A 17557-nucleotide genomic window follows, 5' to 3' on the forward strand; every position below is an offset into this window, starting at 1 on the left:
TTGATATTCAACGTGCCTCTTACCATTGGCTCTTACCATTGTGAACACTGCCGGATATTAACCCTGTTGATCACAGAAACATCGTTGAATATATGCTGTCTGGTAGACAAGATGAAAGCGGGTGGAACACCAATACTTAAGGTCATTCAGCGATTGTTCAGGTCCAGCATTCATAAGGGCATAACAGAGGCGTGGCACAGGAGCGTGGTGGTTCGGTTGAGCAGCATTCGGAAAATTCCGCGACATCTTTATGTTTAATATTCCTCAGTGCCTTCAACAGTGTGTGTTGCCAGTGATGGTCGCTAACTATAGTTAGCGGCCATAATTGGCATGACATAAGAAGGCTCAAAGTCACTCAGCTATGCTTGGTGGACCCCCAATACATCAAGCGGGTTGCAGGGAGCCGCTGGATGGTGGCGGCTCGACACGTTTGGGAGTGTTTGGGAGTGTTTGGGAGTCTATGCAAGAAGCCTATGTCCAGAAGCAGACATTCATCAGCTTGTAATGATGATGATGATATATGTATATTCATGGTTATCTTGGTATCTATAACACAAGCTCCGCTTACTTTGCAACTATATTGATGTGAACAGTGCCCTAATATATTTCTTTACTTATATTAAAGCTTGTACCTGCAATGATTACGGCATGGAGCGATGCGATGCGACCACCGGTACTTGCGTGTGCCGTCCGGGAGTCATAGGTGCAATGTGTGATCAGTGCCTTCCTGACCATTGGGGGTTGATGACTGGAAGGGGGTGCACCCCTTGTGATTGTGATATTGCTTCTGAATCTTCACAATGTGACGACGACGGAAAATGCAGGTATGGATATAAAATAGTAGATGAGCCGATGGATGTTGGGGTTCTGAGTACTGGGATGGCGACCCCCCACTAGGTAGACCGAGGACATCAAGCTTTGGAAGTCCATGCCAGAGGCCTAGGTCCAGCAGTGGATTTCCGTCGGCTTTTAATGATGATTAGGTAGGAAATAGCTTCTCCTGATTGGGTAGTGACTGCCTTCTATCGGCCTAAAAATCTCTTTCCCACCTCGAAAAATTCTGATGGATCGGCCATACATCCTACCAGCAACATCACAGTCTAATTTAATTATATATATATATACTATTTCCGAGTTCTCTTTAATCTTTTATCTTTGTTTACTAAATTTATTATTTTAGGTATATCACTAAATATATCTAATTTATTTTCTTAAGTGTTTCATATTAGAGAGCTTTTCATAAGTCAACAGTTATATTACGTTAATATCCGTTAGTTATAAAAACGTTGACTTTGTTTTTTTTTTGTTTGAGTTGCTAAGTTTCGTAACGAATTCGTTTTAGATGCGCGAAAGGTGTGACTGGAACGCATTGTGACCAATGTGCAGCGGGCTACTGGAACTATACAAAAGAAGGCTGCGACCGTCAGTATAGTTATTTTTTATCAATCTTTCTGTTTTGCTGCTTAGCTTTGTGTTTATTAATACACTAACATTTGATTGCAGGTTGTAACTGTAATAAGGGCTATTCGATTGGATTCATTTGCAACGCCACTGGGCAATGCGAGTGTCTGCCTGGTGTAATTGGTGAAAAATGTGATCGCTGCCCGGACAGGTTGTATACAGTTTAAATATTAATTTGTCAATCTAATACACTTGAATAAGAAATCGTTTAATAAAATGTACGTATGTGTTGAGCTCACCGAAACAAGGCGGTCGGTTGAATTATAGGAAAAATTAATGTTATATTTTTACTAGGCTTAGATTTATAAAATATGTCTTGTCACTTTCCTCTGTAGACACTATTTTGTTAGTCAGTTCATGTAACAAATATTTCTTACAGATGGGTATTTGATCCTCAAAAAGGTTGTTCGAAATGTAATTCATGCACAGATGCTCTACTTTTCTCAATTGAAGAATTAAACTATCTGTTGGGTAACGAAACCCTCGACTTTAAGGTAAATGTCTCGAAAAATTTATTCAGTCATTGATTTTATGCTCCTGAATTTATTTACCATAAATACTAAATATTTTTGTAGGATAAAGCGGATTCTTTCTTTACCACTCAAAGACTAAACTACATATCAAATCAAACTGAAATGTTAAAGCCAAAAGTCACCGAACTGAGAAATGTTGACATAAGTGAAGTTACATCAGCTGCAAAATCTCTTGAAACCAATGCTAAAAACCTTCTTCGATCGGTAAGAATAGAAAAATATTTATTTTATAAAAAAAGTCATACATAGTAATAAGTAAAGTAACTTAAAAACGTTCGATATACATAATATAAAATGTAGTTTTACATTACTTATTTTCATTACTTTTAGGCGGAATTCGCCGCAACGGACAGTGACAAACAAATTTTAAGGGCTGCAGATTTGATCAATACTGCCGAAAATATTCTAGCTTCCGTGAGAGAAAATAGTGAAAAAGCAAAGGACATTGTATCCCATGTAGCACAACTAGCAACTGGACTAGAATTAAGCCAACAACCAAAAATAGATAGTGCATTAGCTGAAGCTAGACAAATTAAGAGTGATATTGCCGGTAATTTTCTTACAAATATTATATTATTACTAAAAAAGCATTTTATTATAAATAAATGTACAATCATGATTATTCTACGTTTTTTTTATAGAAAAAAATCTTAAACCAAAAGAGGGCCAAGCATTAAATGCTTACAATAATGCATCCCAACAAGTAGAACGTATGAATATCTTCGTGGAACCTGTGAATAAACAAGTTAAAGTAAGCAAAATACATCACATCCGTTTTTATTTCCATTTTAGTATTAAATTTAATTAAACTATCATCACAAAATTTTATAATTTCAGAAATTCGAATCTTTGATTAATGGTACTCGCAATTTAAAATCGAAATTGCAAGAAATGGTCGTATATTCTGAATCAGCTGAAAAAATTGCTGCAGAAGCAGAACTTCTAAATGCAAATAACAGGTACAAAGTAAATTTTTTTAAGCCAATTAATTATTTAAAATAATCATGAATTGGCTTAAAAAAAATAGGATATAAAATGATGTAAAATTATTTTTAACAATATTTCGTTTTTTTGCAGGAAATCCAAATTTGAGAACAAAGTTTCATCAGTGACAAGATTAAACAGCGCAGCCATGAAAGATTTAATTGATTCTGCGTTTGACATTAGCAACGCAACTGTGTTCACTGGTAAAACAAAAGAGAAAAGCAATAACATGAGCCTTGCTTTAGAAGATATCCAAAGTGTCAACACAAATATAAGCGTCTCTATAGAAACACTGGAAAATTCGTTGCCTGAATTAACTAATCTTACAAATGAGGCTTTAAACCACGCTAGTAATTTGGGCAGTAGAGTAAGATTATATTTTTGTTATTTATTTAAATATGTTTTATAATATTATAATTAATTTAGTTTATTGATTCCTTTCAAGTATTCTTTTATTCCAAATTATCCAGTCTCTAGTGAAGCACGATCACCTTAAAATCAGTTTAAGTACTTGAAATTAAAATATTTTCGTAATACTTTTCTGTATATCTACATACTATCATTTTAGGCCGAAAATTTGAGACTATTAGCGGAGCGAGAAAACAACAATTCACGTACCCAACATGCCTATAGTGCAGCTTCTGCGTATTCTTCAATTGTTCAAGAAATCTCTGATGCTAAGAATGCCAGCGATGATGCTGAAGCTGCTGTTGCTGACATTACTGATGTTGTAAGTACAATTATCTAAAACATAAAGTTGTAAAAAAGTATTGATATTGTAGTTAAAAAATTACTCTTCATATTTAATAGAACAACAGATTAATGGACATCGTCGAGCCAGCGAGGGAACGTTCGGTTGCTATTTCAAAATCAGCATTGAATGCTCTTAGAACAGTGGAGGAAGAATTAAAACCAAACCTCACGTTAGCCGATCAGGCTCTGAAAAATGCATCTTCCACTTTCATTTATGCTGATGACGAGAATAATGCTATATACTTGTGAGTACAAACTAAAATTTTCCAACAATGTTATTTAAGATTTATTAGACCTCTTTCTTTATCTTACAATGATTATAGATCTCTTCCGGTTTCTCCGAAAGTATCACTTGAAAGCGAAACACAAAAGGCTGATGCAGTGGCCAAAATCGTGAAATCTACTGTAGATACTATGTCTAATCTATCAAGTGAACTGTCTAAAAGTAAAGAGCGGGCACAGACTTTACCAAAGTTGTCTGATGAAGCACAAAAAATGGTATCTAATGTAAATAGTTCGAGTAAGTTAATTCCTTATCATGATATTATGTATAGCGTGCAAAGCGTGTATGCTGGAATGTAGGAAAATTATATTTAATTTTATTTATTTTTCGCATGATGAAACTTCGCACAATACTGACTTTTAGTTTGAATCGCTATACTTCAAGATCGCTCAAAACCTTATCTAGCTGTTTCAGTACATACACGATCGGCATTTTTATTTATTTTTATTATATATTTTCAGTTGAGAATATTCAAAACATGGATCCAATTGTAAAGTCTAAATTGGATAGTGTTCAACTAAAACAGAATGATTTAGAATTTCGTCGAAAAGAAGCTGATGAAAAACTAAAAAAACTTAGGGAACTGATTGAACAGGTACAATTAATACATATTATAAAAGACCAAAAAGTGCTTAATGTAGTTAAATCATAAAACTATTACTTATGCATAGTGATGTACTATATTTTAAATTATCACGAAGGTAATATACCTATAATTTCTCATCGGAAAATTTCAATTTTATAAATTATTTCAGGCACGAACAGTAGCAAACCGAATACAGGTGGGAGTGAGCTTTGACCGGCATTCAACTCTCCAACCTCGCTTACCTGACACTATAGATGAAATGTCGACTTCAACACATGTATCGGCATACTTCCGCACCAAGGAGAAAGATGGGTTCATTTTATATCTTGGAAATCCCAAAGACACTATGTTGAGACGAACTAAATCTGTAAGATATTACACAAATAATTCTAAATAGTTTCTTCTACAATTTATTTGTTTAACTTATTATTATTATCTTACTGATCACTTTTGTTTGATTGTTTTCCTTTTTAGGACGACTTTATGGTAATAGGAGTACAAAATGGCTATCCTTACCTTGTTATGGATATTGGTGATAGTGCACAATCTGGCCGAGACCCAGTCAAAATAAGTGGTGATAAATTTGTAGCGGACAATCAATGGTACCAAGTTATTGTTGATAGGTATGACACATCAAATTTAATATTTACATTACATGCAGTATAAAACATCACTAAAACAATAGGTAAACCTCATTAAGCCTCAAAAGCTCAACGGTAAAGGTGTCGGACTCGACACCGAGAGGTGGTGGTTCGATCCCCGATCTATTGTCGTATCCATTCCTAACACAATCTTTTCCGACTACTTGGAGGGTTACGGGAATATTGATCACAATAAAAAAAATATGACAATTATTCGTTAAAATAAACTATACACATTAACAAAAAAATAGTACAATAAAATCACAATATTTAACAGAATCGGTCGAAATGTCAAGCTATCAATTCGTGAAAGTCTCGGCAACGGAACAGAAAAAATATACGACAAAGATGCTGTTCTACCGGGACAACATACCATATTCAACCTGGACCGGGAAAAATCAAAACTGTTTGTGGGTGGAGTTCCTTCTGACGCGAAACTACAGAGCATAAGCTTCCCAGCCTTTGAAGGTCAGATAGAAGAACTAATGATCGGTGATACGCCTGTTGGATTGTGGAATTCTGTTAGCGCTGCAAATTTGAAAGGAGCTAGACAAAGGTATCTATCTTAACTATAAATAATATTTGATTCGTATTTGTACACTATTTTGTTTATTTATGGTTGTCAAAACAAATCTCTCTAGATCAACTGAAGCTAAAGAATGTGTCCTAATACAAAAGGATTCCTGTACAAAAGGACATGAATACATACATAATAAATATTCTTGCTGAACCGAATTACGCATGATGTGTTCAGCAAGAACAATTTCTCTTTGGCAATCACATATTTTATAGATATTATTATGCTGTGTGTGTCTCTTTTAGGGATAAACTGATAACACCTCAGTCGGGTCCTCAAGAATACAGATTTAACGGACGTTCTCATGTTACCATGCCGGGCCGCCGGTACCTTGGACCACAAAAGAATCAAGTGTTGCTATTCTTCAGGACATACGCTCCTGACGGTTTGATCTATGTAGTAGGAGAAAACAAACATTTCCTTTCATTACAAATGCAAGACGGCCACGTCTACTTACAGGTATGAAAGATAGTACTATTTTTTTAGAATCTATAAAAAATTCAGTTACTTTATTAGTAATAAAAATATATCATAGCCATATATTCTGCAAACTTGAAGGTATTTTAAATATTTAAAGATTTCATGAAATTGAATTTTCAATAATTTTATTGCTTTGAATTTTTGGGTTAAGAATTATTTGTGTTTTGATTCTAGGTATCATTTGGTGATCCAAACAACATGGTTATCCTAGGTACACTTAAAACCTATAATGACGGCAAATGGCATAAACTTGACGCTGGAAGATATTCAACCTCTTGCTCACTCAGGGTTGATGGCGAAATTCTTAAAAAAGTGGTTTCTTCAGATGATAAGGAAATTGTCGCACTGGATACAATGAACTTTGGTGGAAACAACAAGGGTATCATACAAGTTACAACTAAAGGATTTGATGGTTGTCTGAGACAAATAAGCATTGAGGGTATAAACATAGACTTGAGTGAAAATGTAGAATCTGTTGGAGTTGCTTATAGTTGTCAGGTAAGTAAATTATGCAATAACAGTTTTAATAAAATTTGTAACTAAGTTCCTTTACGCGACTAACAGTAAAGTTGCAGAAATCTTCACGTAACGAAAAGCGTTAATACACGCATAAACATACAACTGTTAAGGTTGTATGTATAATATGTAAATGAAACTTAGGCACCTTTATTAATATCGTTATTATTTTTGACTGACCTATTTTATATATAACTTATAATTCTCTGTCGCTAGCGCTTTATAGTGAGGTTTGCCGAACCTGTTATATAGAATGTTTAAATAACCGTATATATTGAGTGATTTATTATTATTATTTTGCTGTTTGTATTACAGTTTGCATCGCTAGTCTCCTTATCTGGTGAAAACAGTTACCTATGGTACAAAGACATAACAACTGAAAACGTCCAGTTGACTCTTAAGTTCAAAACCTCAGAACCTGATGGATTACTTTTTATTTACGTGAGCCGAACCCAGACTACGCCTATGCCAGACAGTATTTCTCTGTCTCTTATAAAAGGTAATTATTTTTATATGTTTTTTAAATTATAGTATTCATATTTACCGTCATCGTCAGCGTCATCGTCATCGTCATCGTCATCGTCATCGCCATCGTGTCATCGTCATCTTCATCTTCATCATCATCATCATCATCATCATCATCATCATTACCATCATAATCATCATCATCATCATCATCATCATCATCATCATCATCATCATCATCATCATCATTATCATTATATTTATAGAAACAGGACAATTTTAAGAAGAGTAAATAGGCATATTTTAGGCAAGTGTTCTACTTTAGGTCAAACGCGACCCTATCTTATATAAGAAAAACAAGATTCCTACTCTTTTCGCAAACTTAGCAAGTTATAAGTAACAATAGTATTTTCTTCTAATTACAGGTAAATTAGTACTGATGAGTCAACGCGAAGTGCTAGATACAGGCCTAAACAGATATAATGATTCTCAATGGCACGTTGTCGCTGTAACTCACAACAACAAAGCGTTACGACTTGTAGTGGATGACTTCGATTATTTCAGGTAAGATATTCTTAAGGACCTGTTTCATCACATCCGGATAAGTGTCTGATAGCTTATTCGCTAACATTGCCTTTGTCATTTGACATAAAGTTAGAATGTGCTGGAACCTAACTCTTTGTTGTTGTTGTCCGAAATTTGGACTTGGAGTAGGGAGGTAGTTAATAGTTAGTAGATGCCAAAAACGGATTTTTCGACAAGGGGAAATAAAGAAGGTCTGAGGAGTCCGCTGGTTTATAATATTAGTATGAAAAGTACACGTAATAGAATTTTAGAATTTAAACTATCGTCAGTGTTATTCATATTATGGGTTTAATACCCATAATGTGAATAACTTCGTATGGATTCGAAACAAGTCGGGCATACTCCGACGTTGTATCACGTGAGTTTCGGCCGTGTTTCGTAATAAATTAATATGTAATAATTTATCTGATTAGTACGGATTCACCGCCGGCTCCGTTGCACATATTGGATGGCGTTCTCTTCATCGGGGGATTGAAGCCTAATTACGTGGTCGGTGGCAAAGTTGGCTCCAAAACTGCGTTCAAGGGATGTATAGCAGACGCTAGTATCAACGGTCGGGTTCTGAATCTTCTGGAGCCATTCAACAACAACAGTGTCACCTTCGGGAGATGCGGCAAAACAACTACCACTGGAGGTGTCCCACCCGGTAACTTATTGTTTATTTAAATATACTCAGAGGCACAATTATCAATTCGTTATCAACCCATATATACGGCTAACTGAGCTCGATTCTCCTCTCAGAATGAGAGGGGTTAGGCCAATAGTCTACGCTGGCCCAATGCGGATTGGCAGACTACACACACGCGGAGAATCAAGAAAATTCTCTGGTATGCAGGTTTCCCTACGATGTTTTCCTTCACCGTTTGAGACACGTGATGTCTTAAAATTTAATATCTTAAAATGCACAGAACTGAAAAGTTGGAGGTGCATGCGCTGGACCGGATTCGAATTCTCACCCTCCGGATTTGGAGGCAGAGGTCATATCCACTGGGCTATCACGGCTCTATTATCAATTATTAATATTATAATATGACGCGAGTATTGGGCGGATAATTGTGCCTCGGAGTATATACATTACATCTGAAAGTCTCATTAAAATTGTTGTGATCTAAAGATCGGACGGACAAACAGACATAGAAGAAAATGTATAAGTTCGATTGTATTTTAGTAAAAGCTTAAACACAGTTGATTTTAATCACAGACAGACACTTCAATTTTATTTATAAGTATTTATTGTATTGATTTTAGATTTTACAATCAAGATTTTTGAAATATTTGATAGTAAATTAATAAATAAAGTAGCCTATTAATTAATTGTCTATTTTGATATTCTAGACCAAGCTTTGTGGCCAATACAACCAGCTGTGGATGTTCTACCGACACCTATGATTATCCCAGAAACAGAAGAAACTGCACAAACAGGTAATTATAAACAAAATAATTATTTAATAAATTCTTCAGCAAAAAAACAAAGCACTTGAGAAAAACACAGTTACTCTGAAATCGCAGACAGACACTCCAGTTTTATTTATTTTATGTATTGATTCGTACTTTCTAACCGTGAATCATATTCTATTCCATCCATTCCATTCATTTGAGCCCATCCATTCCATTTGAGCCATTGTTATCCCATTTGATCCGGGTGCACTTTGTTATCAGATTAATTATTGTAGGTTTAACATAAAGTGAATAACTTAATAAACATTTCCTTTTCACAGAATACCCAGTGATAAATCCCGAGAGACCTTTAACGGAGCCACCAACGGCAGCTCCGCCAATTACAACAACTGTTGTTACAACAAGGCCACCGTTTATATCTACAACAACAAGAAGAAGTATTCCTACTACGAGACGAACGCCACCACTTCCTGAAAGTGGATGCGCATTGGCGTATGACCCTCAATATAATATCGGTGATCCTGAGGAAGGCTACCGATTCGGTTAGTAAATACTTTTTCTTAGTTTCTGTCATCAGAGGCTGCCTGTAACAGATTGCTTTTCATCATCATCATTAACAATCCATATTCGGCTTATTGTTAAACACGAGGCTCGTCTCAGAATGGGGGGGGTTAGGCAATAGTCCACCACGCGGGCCTAAAGCGGATTAGCTAACTTCACACACAGGTATGCAGGTTTCTTCGCGACGTTTTTAAATGAAGTTTTCTGCTTCATCATCTTTTTCTTTTACTACAAAGTAAGAGTACATTCATATAATAAAGGTACTTCTCTACATTTGATAGTCCTGTTGATGATTATAATAGTCCTGAATTAGCTTGCCTAGCAAACATCACATTTTAGCGAAAACGCCACCTCTAGTGCATGTATTGCTGATTTTATTTTTGTTCAATATTTTTCAATTTTTTTCAATATATTCACATAGACGTACTTTATTTAAAACGAATATTTTAATATCGTCTATATATTATAGATGAATTTAAGAACTCGAATATTTTTAAAGTGAATCATCACAATCAACCCACATTCGGCTCACTTATGAACTCGAGTCTCCTCTTAGAATGAGAGGGGTTAGGCCAAATAGTCCACCACGCTGGCCCAATCAGCAGACTTAACACACGCAGAGAATTGAGAAAATTCTCTTGTATGCAGGTTTCCTCACGATGTTTTTCCTTCACCATTTGAGAGACGTGATATTTAATTACTTAAAATGCACACAACTAAAAAGTTGGAGGTGCATGCGCCGGACCGGATTCGAATTCTCAACCTCCGAATTCGGAGGCAGGTATCCACTGGACTATCACGAAATATCAAAATGAATGTAGTACAAAATTCATGAGGATTAATTGCCTTCCCCTTATAGGTACACGTAACGACAGTCGTATAGAATACGCAAAGTTACCTGGCCGGCAACTGGATGGTTTCGATCTCACGATGACGTTCCGCACCTTCGATGAACACGGAGGGTTAATCTTCTACGCAGCTGCTGAGAGAGCGCCGGATCAATTCCTAGCTCTTTATATGAAAGATGCAAAAGTAAGTATTAGTTTCCTTTACTGCACTACTAAATATCGTGAGAATTTTTCTATTCACATTGATATAATTGTCATTCATAAATAAGAAGTAAACACACGTTTTTATTCGCTAGTTAATTTAATTCAACTAATACGCTATACACAAATACTTCATATTTGTTATTAATGCAATTTATTAACGCAATTTAATATTTTTAACTGAATAATTGGAGGTGGATGCCCCGAATCGGATTCGATCATACGCCTTTCGTATGGATGGCAAAGATCATATCCACTAGGCTATGGTGGCTCTATTTATTATCAGGTTATTAATATAGTGAAAGTTTTTTTTTTTATTCTTTACAAGTTAGCCCTTGACTACAATCTCACCTAATGGTAAGTGATGATGCAGTCTAAAATGGAAGTCTGGTACGTCTTTGCCGTTAGGGTGGTAACTAGCCACGGCCGAAGCCTACCACCAGCCAGTCCTGGGCTAATTAAGAAATTCTCAATCTGCCCAGTCGGGGATCGAACCCAGGACTTCCGTTTTGTAAATCCACAGCCCATATCACTGCGACACGGAGGCCGTCAAAAACCTATAGTTAAGGAGTTTAGTATTATTATCCTAAGCCCGCTTTTGCATTGTTGTAGTGTAGTGAATCTAAGGTCCATATCCCCTCTCCTATAAAGAGGGAGGCCTGGCCTTAAATTGGAATGTACAAATAGAGTGATAATCATGTAATATTTTTACAGCTCCACTTCTCGTTCAACTGCGGTGGCGAGACCGGTGAAGTTGTGTCGACTAACACGTACAATGACACTGAGTGGCACACGGTGACACTGGTGCGGTACGGTGGTCACGGCAAGCTTACCGTCAATGAATGGATCGGCAATGCCAGCGTGACGTGCAACGAGCCTGTAGGCCTCAACGCACCTTACTACTACGGGGGCCTGAGAAATGTTTCTAATAGTATAGGCCGTAATCTCAAGGTACGCCTTTTCAAAATGTATTACAATTACATTACTCGTAGGTACTTTTATATCTATAATTCTCTTAATAAGTTTAAAAGTTTTATTAAACGCAAGTTTATAGAAAAGTTTTACTATAGTTTTAATGATTATTAAACAATAAATTAGCTAGGAATTAAAACGCACTATATGACTGAGTACTTAACTAGTTTAAGATTTAAACTAGTTAAGTACTCAAGAAACTATAACACATTTAGTCTATCTAATAACATTTGATGTTTCAAAAGTGCTTGTAAAATAAGCCTAATTGAAATAAATGAACTTTGACTTTGCCTTTATATATTTACTGCTTCTACTGTTTGAGTCACAGAATAGAAAACGCAAAAAGCGAACATTTTGAGTGGTAGTTACGCCACCTATAATTGGATATTTATTTTCTGATGTGTTGCAAAACTTATAAAGATATGGATAATATAGATCTTTTCTTCTTCCTTTTGACTCAGGTCTTATACCTGGATGAGTTCGATCACAAATAGCGACTACTGGGTACTTATAGTTTTAGTAAACACCCAATATTGCCTATCAAAGCATGCCTACCTTAAGCATTATTTTTGCCATGCCTCTATCCCTTCTCTAAATTGCGTCCTGAAGTAATTTTGGTCTAATTTGATCTGTATTCCTGACAATATAGGACATAGGTATACTAAATTATATGAATAGAACCTCAGTTTATACAAATAAATAAATGACTATTATCTTTCTTTTGCAGAACTTTTACCAGCCTTTTAAGGGTTGCCTCAAGGGTCTTATGATGAATGCGCATTACGTCACCGATATTCTTGTCAGAAGTAATTCCCTTCGTTGTACAGATAACGTGGAAGATGGTGTTTATTTCGGACCATCAACCACTGGCCATAGTAATTATTTGAAAGTAAGTATTTAAATATTAAATAAACATACCAGTATCATAGTAGTTATCATCTAAACGTTTTTATATCGAAAGTTACTAACTTTAACTTGGAACTTAACCTTCTACATCTCATAGTCATACTTACACGTTAACCTATCGTTATCAGAAAATGTTATGAATAATGAACTGATAAATGAACTTTTATTTTCAGCTTCTAGAGAACTTTAGAATCGGTTTCGAAATCTCAATATCCATGGAAGTGAAACCTCGCAATTCCACTGGACTTTTATTGAGTGTACATGGAAGGAAAGACTATATGGTCTTGGAGCTCTTGGAAAACGAAGTTGTGGCCAATGTAGAGAATGGAAAAGGGCCTTTTAGTGCCAGCTACAAATTAGGGAACAAATTTTCACTGTGCGATGGCAAATGGCATAAAATACACGGTATTTAATATTAATCATTTTATAGTAACTATTGAAATACAGTTAAAAAAAACCCATAGGTATACCTACGTTTTTGTGGGTAGACGAATTTGATTTTCCGCAAACAAAACCAATATATGTTCTTAAAAACCTATCTATATTATATTATAAAGCTGAGGAGTTTGTTTGTTTGATTGAACGCGCTAATCTCAGGAACTACTTACTGGTCGGATTTGAAAAATTCTTTCAGTATTAGATAGCCCATTTATCGAGGAAGGCTATAGGCTATATAATATCCCCGTATTCCTACGGAAACGAGAACCACGCGGGTGAAACCGCGTGGCGTCAGCTAGTCCATTATATTGTAAGAAAAGAGTATTCTGAGAATGATATGACGAAACTCGACTATCTCGTGTCGACGCTTGGTGGCGCGAGTTGTTTCCGTGAAGAGTAGGAAATACTAAAGTAGGGGCGACCCGGACGGGAGCGACTGGTGATATACCTAAGGCGCTCACCGTACGGTCGACTTCATCATGTTCGAGTTAATTAATTGCCTGTTAAAATAAAGTCAAAATACATGTAACAATATAAACCACAGTTGGTTTATCTATGCACTGGTTGTTTTAATTATTAATTCAATAAAGTGGTTGTAAATAAATTGTTCACGCTTGTTTCCAGCCGTGAAATCTCACCACGTCGTGTCAGTTGGTGTAGACGGACACTTCTCCGACGCCGGGCTTGGTGTCACCGGGTCGACGGATACGCGATCAGCAATTTACATAGGCGGTCACGAGCGTCCGATCAACAGAGTCCGCGGAGTACGCTCCAAGCGCGGCTTCACTGGATGTATCAGAAACATCACCATAAAAGACACTCCTGTACAAATACCGCTGAACGCGGCCGGCAGAAATATTAACATTGGCGTTTGCCCTAGGGATTAAATCATAGAACTCTTAATAACAAGGCGATATACTCTAAGAGCGCGTGATCCTAAGACCTTCGTCATTTTATAAAAGCTCAAAGTTTGTCAGCTCGTGCTCCTACCATAAGTAAGAACGGTAGTCAACTATGGAGTTTGGACGTGATACCTTTGGGCTTTAGAAGGTAGTAGGTTTAAAGTATCCAGTCCCTCAAACGTTTATGTTAATATGAGATATTATATCCCCATTCGGCAGACTATGGCTTCATGGTAACCCTTCGCTAGAAACCCTTAAAGTTTTATCTTAAATAGTGTTTTTCGAAGGGTTGTCGCGAAGTCACTAACGACTATTTTGCCAAGGGAAATATAAAACAAAAGGGAATATAAAGTGTACTTTATACTCAGACGACAGGGTCTGGATCCTTTAAACCTCTTACCTCTCAAAAACTCCATTATTAGCTACCGTACTTACCGATGGTAGGAGCATGAGCTGACAAATATCAAGCTTTTATGAAATGACGAAAGTCTGGCTCTCCGTCTGAAAGAAATAGAATTGGCCTCCACTATCTATGCTCTATTTTGTAACCGCGTAACTGACTTATGTTCCAGAATTTTGCTTGGTTCATGCAGCACAATACTGAGCTGGCACCTTTTTCAAAGGTTGTGCCAAACATTGATGCTTCTACTAGAGTTTTGGTATTGGAGTGCCCAGGAGGCATCAGACACCAGATTAGTGCAACTCAGTTTTAAAACAAACGTTTTACATTTCTTTCTTTACACTCCATTTGAATTTGAGACACGTTTTTAGCTTTTTAACCGACTGATATATTTTTTAGGTAAATATTGCGTTTTACATTCAATAACATCAGTCAGTCAATTATTATTTATATCGGTGTACGATGCAAAACATGAGGCAGTACATTTTTTTTCATCGTATTTTCGTTTTAGCGATCATTTATCATTGATAATCTTTTTTCAACGAAATGACATAATTATCGTCATTTTACGTAAAGTGAGTATGCACTGATGATGCATGATGTACTTAATTGTTGTCCAGGTAACTTCTTTATAATCAGGTTAGAAGATCGCAAAAATTAAAATACGATGTAAATGTGGTGTGGTCAAACTTTAAAGCTGGCCCTATAATTATTTACAGGCTGGACAGTGCCATTATATTCATTATAATTATTATATCTAATAATATCTAATATTGAGTATTGTTTTATCTACACTTAACTCTGCATTTGGCTTAGGATTTCTATAAAGTAAACAATATGAAACAGACCTACGGCCATTTCATATTGACCACAAAACTATAAAATTCTTCCCAAATTACCAGTATTTACAGAACGAACGAATCATTTATTTTAATCGTAATAAACAAACCTTGTACATATGTTTTCTTGACCACTGACCAAACTAGATTTACTTTTATGTATTTTATTTATTTTCTGTGGGAGTAAAAAGTTACTGTTAAAAAGTCAATGCTGAGGCGAGATATCAAGTTTTTAGGAACGTCAATAGAAATTCACTTATACAGCAGGCTTATTCACTATCTTTGACGTATGCTATTGAGATTCTATGTAAAAATGTCATCCGGTGCTTATTGGTGGAGTCACTGGCCTATTCCCTATTTTATTATCAACCTGTTAAAATAAACATCAAAACAATCGATAAAACGTAATTTACTGAGTGATATCCACCAGTACCGGATGACATTTTTAAGAATCTCAATTTCAAGATTCTCAGTTTCAAGTCAACTAGCATACGTCGAACATAGGGAATTAGCCTGCAGCAGGCAGGTCCGAATAACAAGCAATAGGTTCTGTTATAAATTTTCTCGTTTTGTGTTTTGTATTAAATAAAAAGCTTAAGCTATTATATTAGTCTATTGAAATATCAAATTCTTTGGCTGAACCTCGAAAAATTCTAAGGCATTTTTTTTGTTTCATCGTGGAGATAATGCCAGCTCAGATTCAACTTTTCGGGATCCAAACACTTACACATAAGTCACTATGTAGAAAAAGGGAGTGGAAATCGTTTTTTCGCTTTAGTGGCTAAAACAGCAATTACCTAGAACCGTGCCAAAAATCAAAATTATTCGGGTAAAATCTTCAGCAACCTTACATTTCTATTCATTTGTTGCGCTATTTGTTCGAGACATGCCTATATTAAGACAATTGAGCGAAGAAACTATTTCGACCAATGTTATTAGAAGAAAAAAGACGTAGATATGTCACATAAACCACATTCGATATTTACAACTGGCACACGGTAGTTATTTCAGCGACGTTGTCGACGGCGCGATGACAGTGCGGCAACTGAGCTCAGATTGGCTAATTAGCATAGTTTTAACGTGACACTTGCTGTCCACGTATAACCAATCTACTTTTTTTTTCTTCTAACATCATTGATTTCCACCTCTTTTTCAATATGGCGGCTGATGTTTAGGAGTTAGGATTTTAAAAACTATGATTGAATGTTGTTAATTATTGCCTCCATGATGAATCAATCAAAACTATACCTTATAATTTTCCGAGTTTCATTGTAACTTTTTAGTATACCTACTCTAATATTATTCTCTACTGAAATTAAATATTAGAATCTTAAGTTTATCACTGTGTAACTTTCCTTACTTGCAGTTTGTGAAACAACTTTTAATTAAAAAAATACTTTAACTTTTCATTCAGTATTTACAAGCATTTATTATCATGTTTGTTTGCATTTAACTAAGTATTTCGTATATTAATAGTATATTTTATAGAATTTATATCATTTATTGTTTACTGTCCTGTGTGTGCAATTGTATTAAAAATATATAACTATGGAACATAAATATTTTAATCTTTTAATTTATCTGTAACGATCTATATTGGAACCTATTATGGTAACAATGCATTCTTATTCAGTAGTAAACCATGATTCCTCGAATTAAATAGTATAGTTTCGGTGATAGGTTGACTTTCGAAACGGATTTAAAAGGGCAATATACCTACTAATAATCCCTTGAGTGGCAGGGAATATTCTTGAGCGAAGTCCGGAACTTGTGACCGATGGATGTAGGGTTAAGGACGCATTTAAAACTAGTTAACACTCCTCTTCTTTGCTCAAATCATTCTCCCCGCTCAGCCAAACCTGACAAGATCCCAACAGAGCAACCTATGACACCCGTTCTAATATAGAATTAAGGCATGTTATATCATCATCATTAACAACCGATATTCGGCTCACTATTCACGAGTCTTCTAACAGAATGAGAGGGGTTAGACTTTAGTCCAACACTCTGGCCCAATGCGATTTGGCAGACTTCACACACGTAGAGAATTAAGAAAATTCTAAGGTGTGCAGGTTTCCTCACGATGTTTTTCCTTCACCGTTTGAGAAACGTGATATTTTATTTCTTAGCATGCTCCTCCAACTGAAAAGTCAGTGGTGCATGCCCCGAGCTGGATACGAACCTACACCTTTCGAACCATCGAATCATCGGATCGGCTGAGGTCATAT

General features: G+C 35.8%; 1 protein-coding gene across 1 annotated transcript in view; it reads left to right on the forward strand.

Moving 5' to 3' along the window:
* LOC112045853 (laminin subunit alpha) overlaps window positions 1-16738 on the forward strand; it is a 47006-nt gene extending 30268 nt beyond the window's left edge. The window contains exons 35-62 of the mRNA XM_024082205.2: window positions 626-824; window positions 1343-1422; window positions 1504-1612; window positions 1841-1955; window positions 2037-2198; window positions 2325-2544; window positions 2636-2745; window positions 2832-2953; window positions 3072-3345; window positions 3547-3708; window positions 3789-3976; window positions 4055-4251; window positions 4476-4609; window positions 4770-4967; window positions 5075-5223; window positions 5519-5797; window positions 6064-6277; window positions 6473-6796; window positions 7130-7313; window positions 7705-7843; window positions 8278-8510; window positions 9200-9286; window positions 9583-9804; window positions 10683-10855; window positions 11587-11823; window positions 12572-12733; window positions 12924-13155; window positions 13813-16738. Of these exons, the coding sequence (XP_023937973.2) occupies window positions 626-824; window positions 1343-1422; window positions 1504-1612; window positions 1841-1955; window positions 2037-2198; window positions 2325-2544; window positions 2636-2745; window positions 2832-2953; window positions 3072-3345; window positions 3547-3708; window positions 3789-3976; window positions 4055-4251; window positions 4476-4609; window positions 4770-4967; window positions 5075-5223; window positions 5519-5797; window positions 6064-6277; window positions 6473-6796; window positions 7130-7313; window positions 7705-7843; window positions 8278-8510; window positions 9200-9286; window positions 9583-9804; window positions 10683-10855; window positions 11587-11823; window positions 12572-12733; window positions 12924-13155; window positions 13813-14075 (5168 nt within the window). The 3' untranslated portion in view covers window positions 14076-16738. The remainder of the gene's footprint in view (window positions 1-625; window positions 825-1342; window positions 1423-1503; window positions 1613-1840; window positions 1956-2036; window positions 2199-2324; window positions 2545-2635; window positions 2746-2831; window positions 2954-3071; window positions 3346-3546; window positions 3709-3788; window positions 3977-4054; window positions 4252-4475; window positions 4610-4769; window positions 4968-5074; window positions 5224-5518; window positions 5798-6063; window positions 6278-6472; window positions 6797-7129; window positions 7314-7704; window positions 7844-8277; window positions 8511-9199; window positions 9287-9582; window positions 9805-10682; window positions 10856-11586; window positions 11824-12571; window positions 12734-12923; window positions 13156-13812) is intronic.
* The last annotated feature ends 819 nt before the right edge of the window (window positions 16739-17557 follow it).

Source organism: Bicyclus anynana, chromosome Z, assembly GCF_947172395.1.
Source record: "Bicyclus anynana chromosome Z, ilBicAnyn1.1, whole genome shotgun sequence".
NCBI classification, from domain to species: domain Eukaryota; kingdom Metazoa; phylum Arthropoda; class Insecta; order Lepidoptera; family Nymphalidae; genus Bicyclus; species Bicyclus anynana.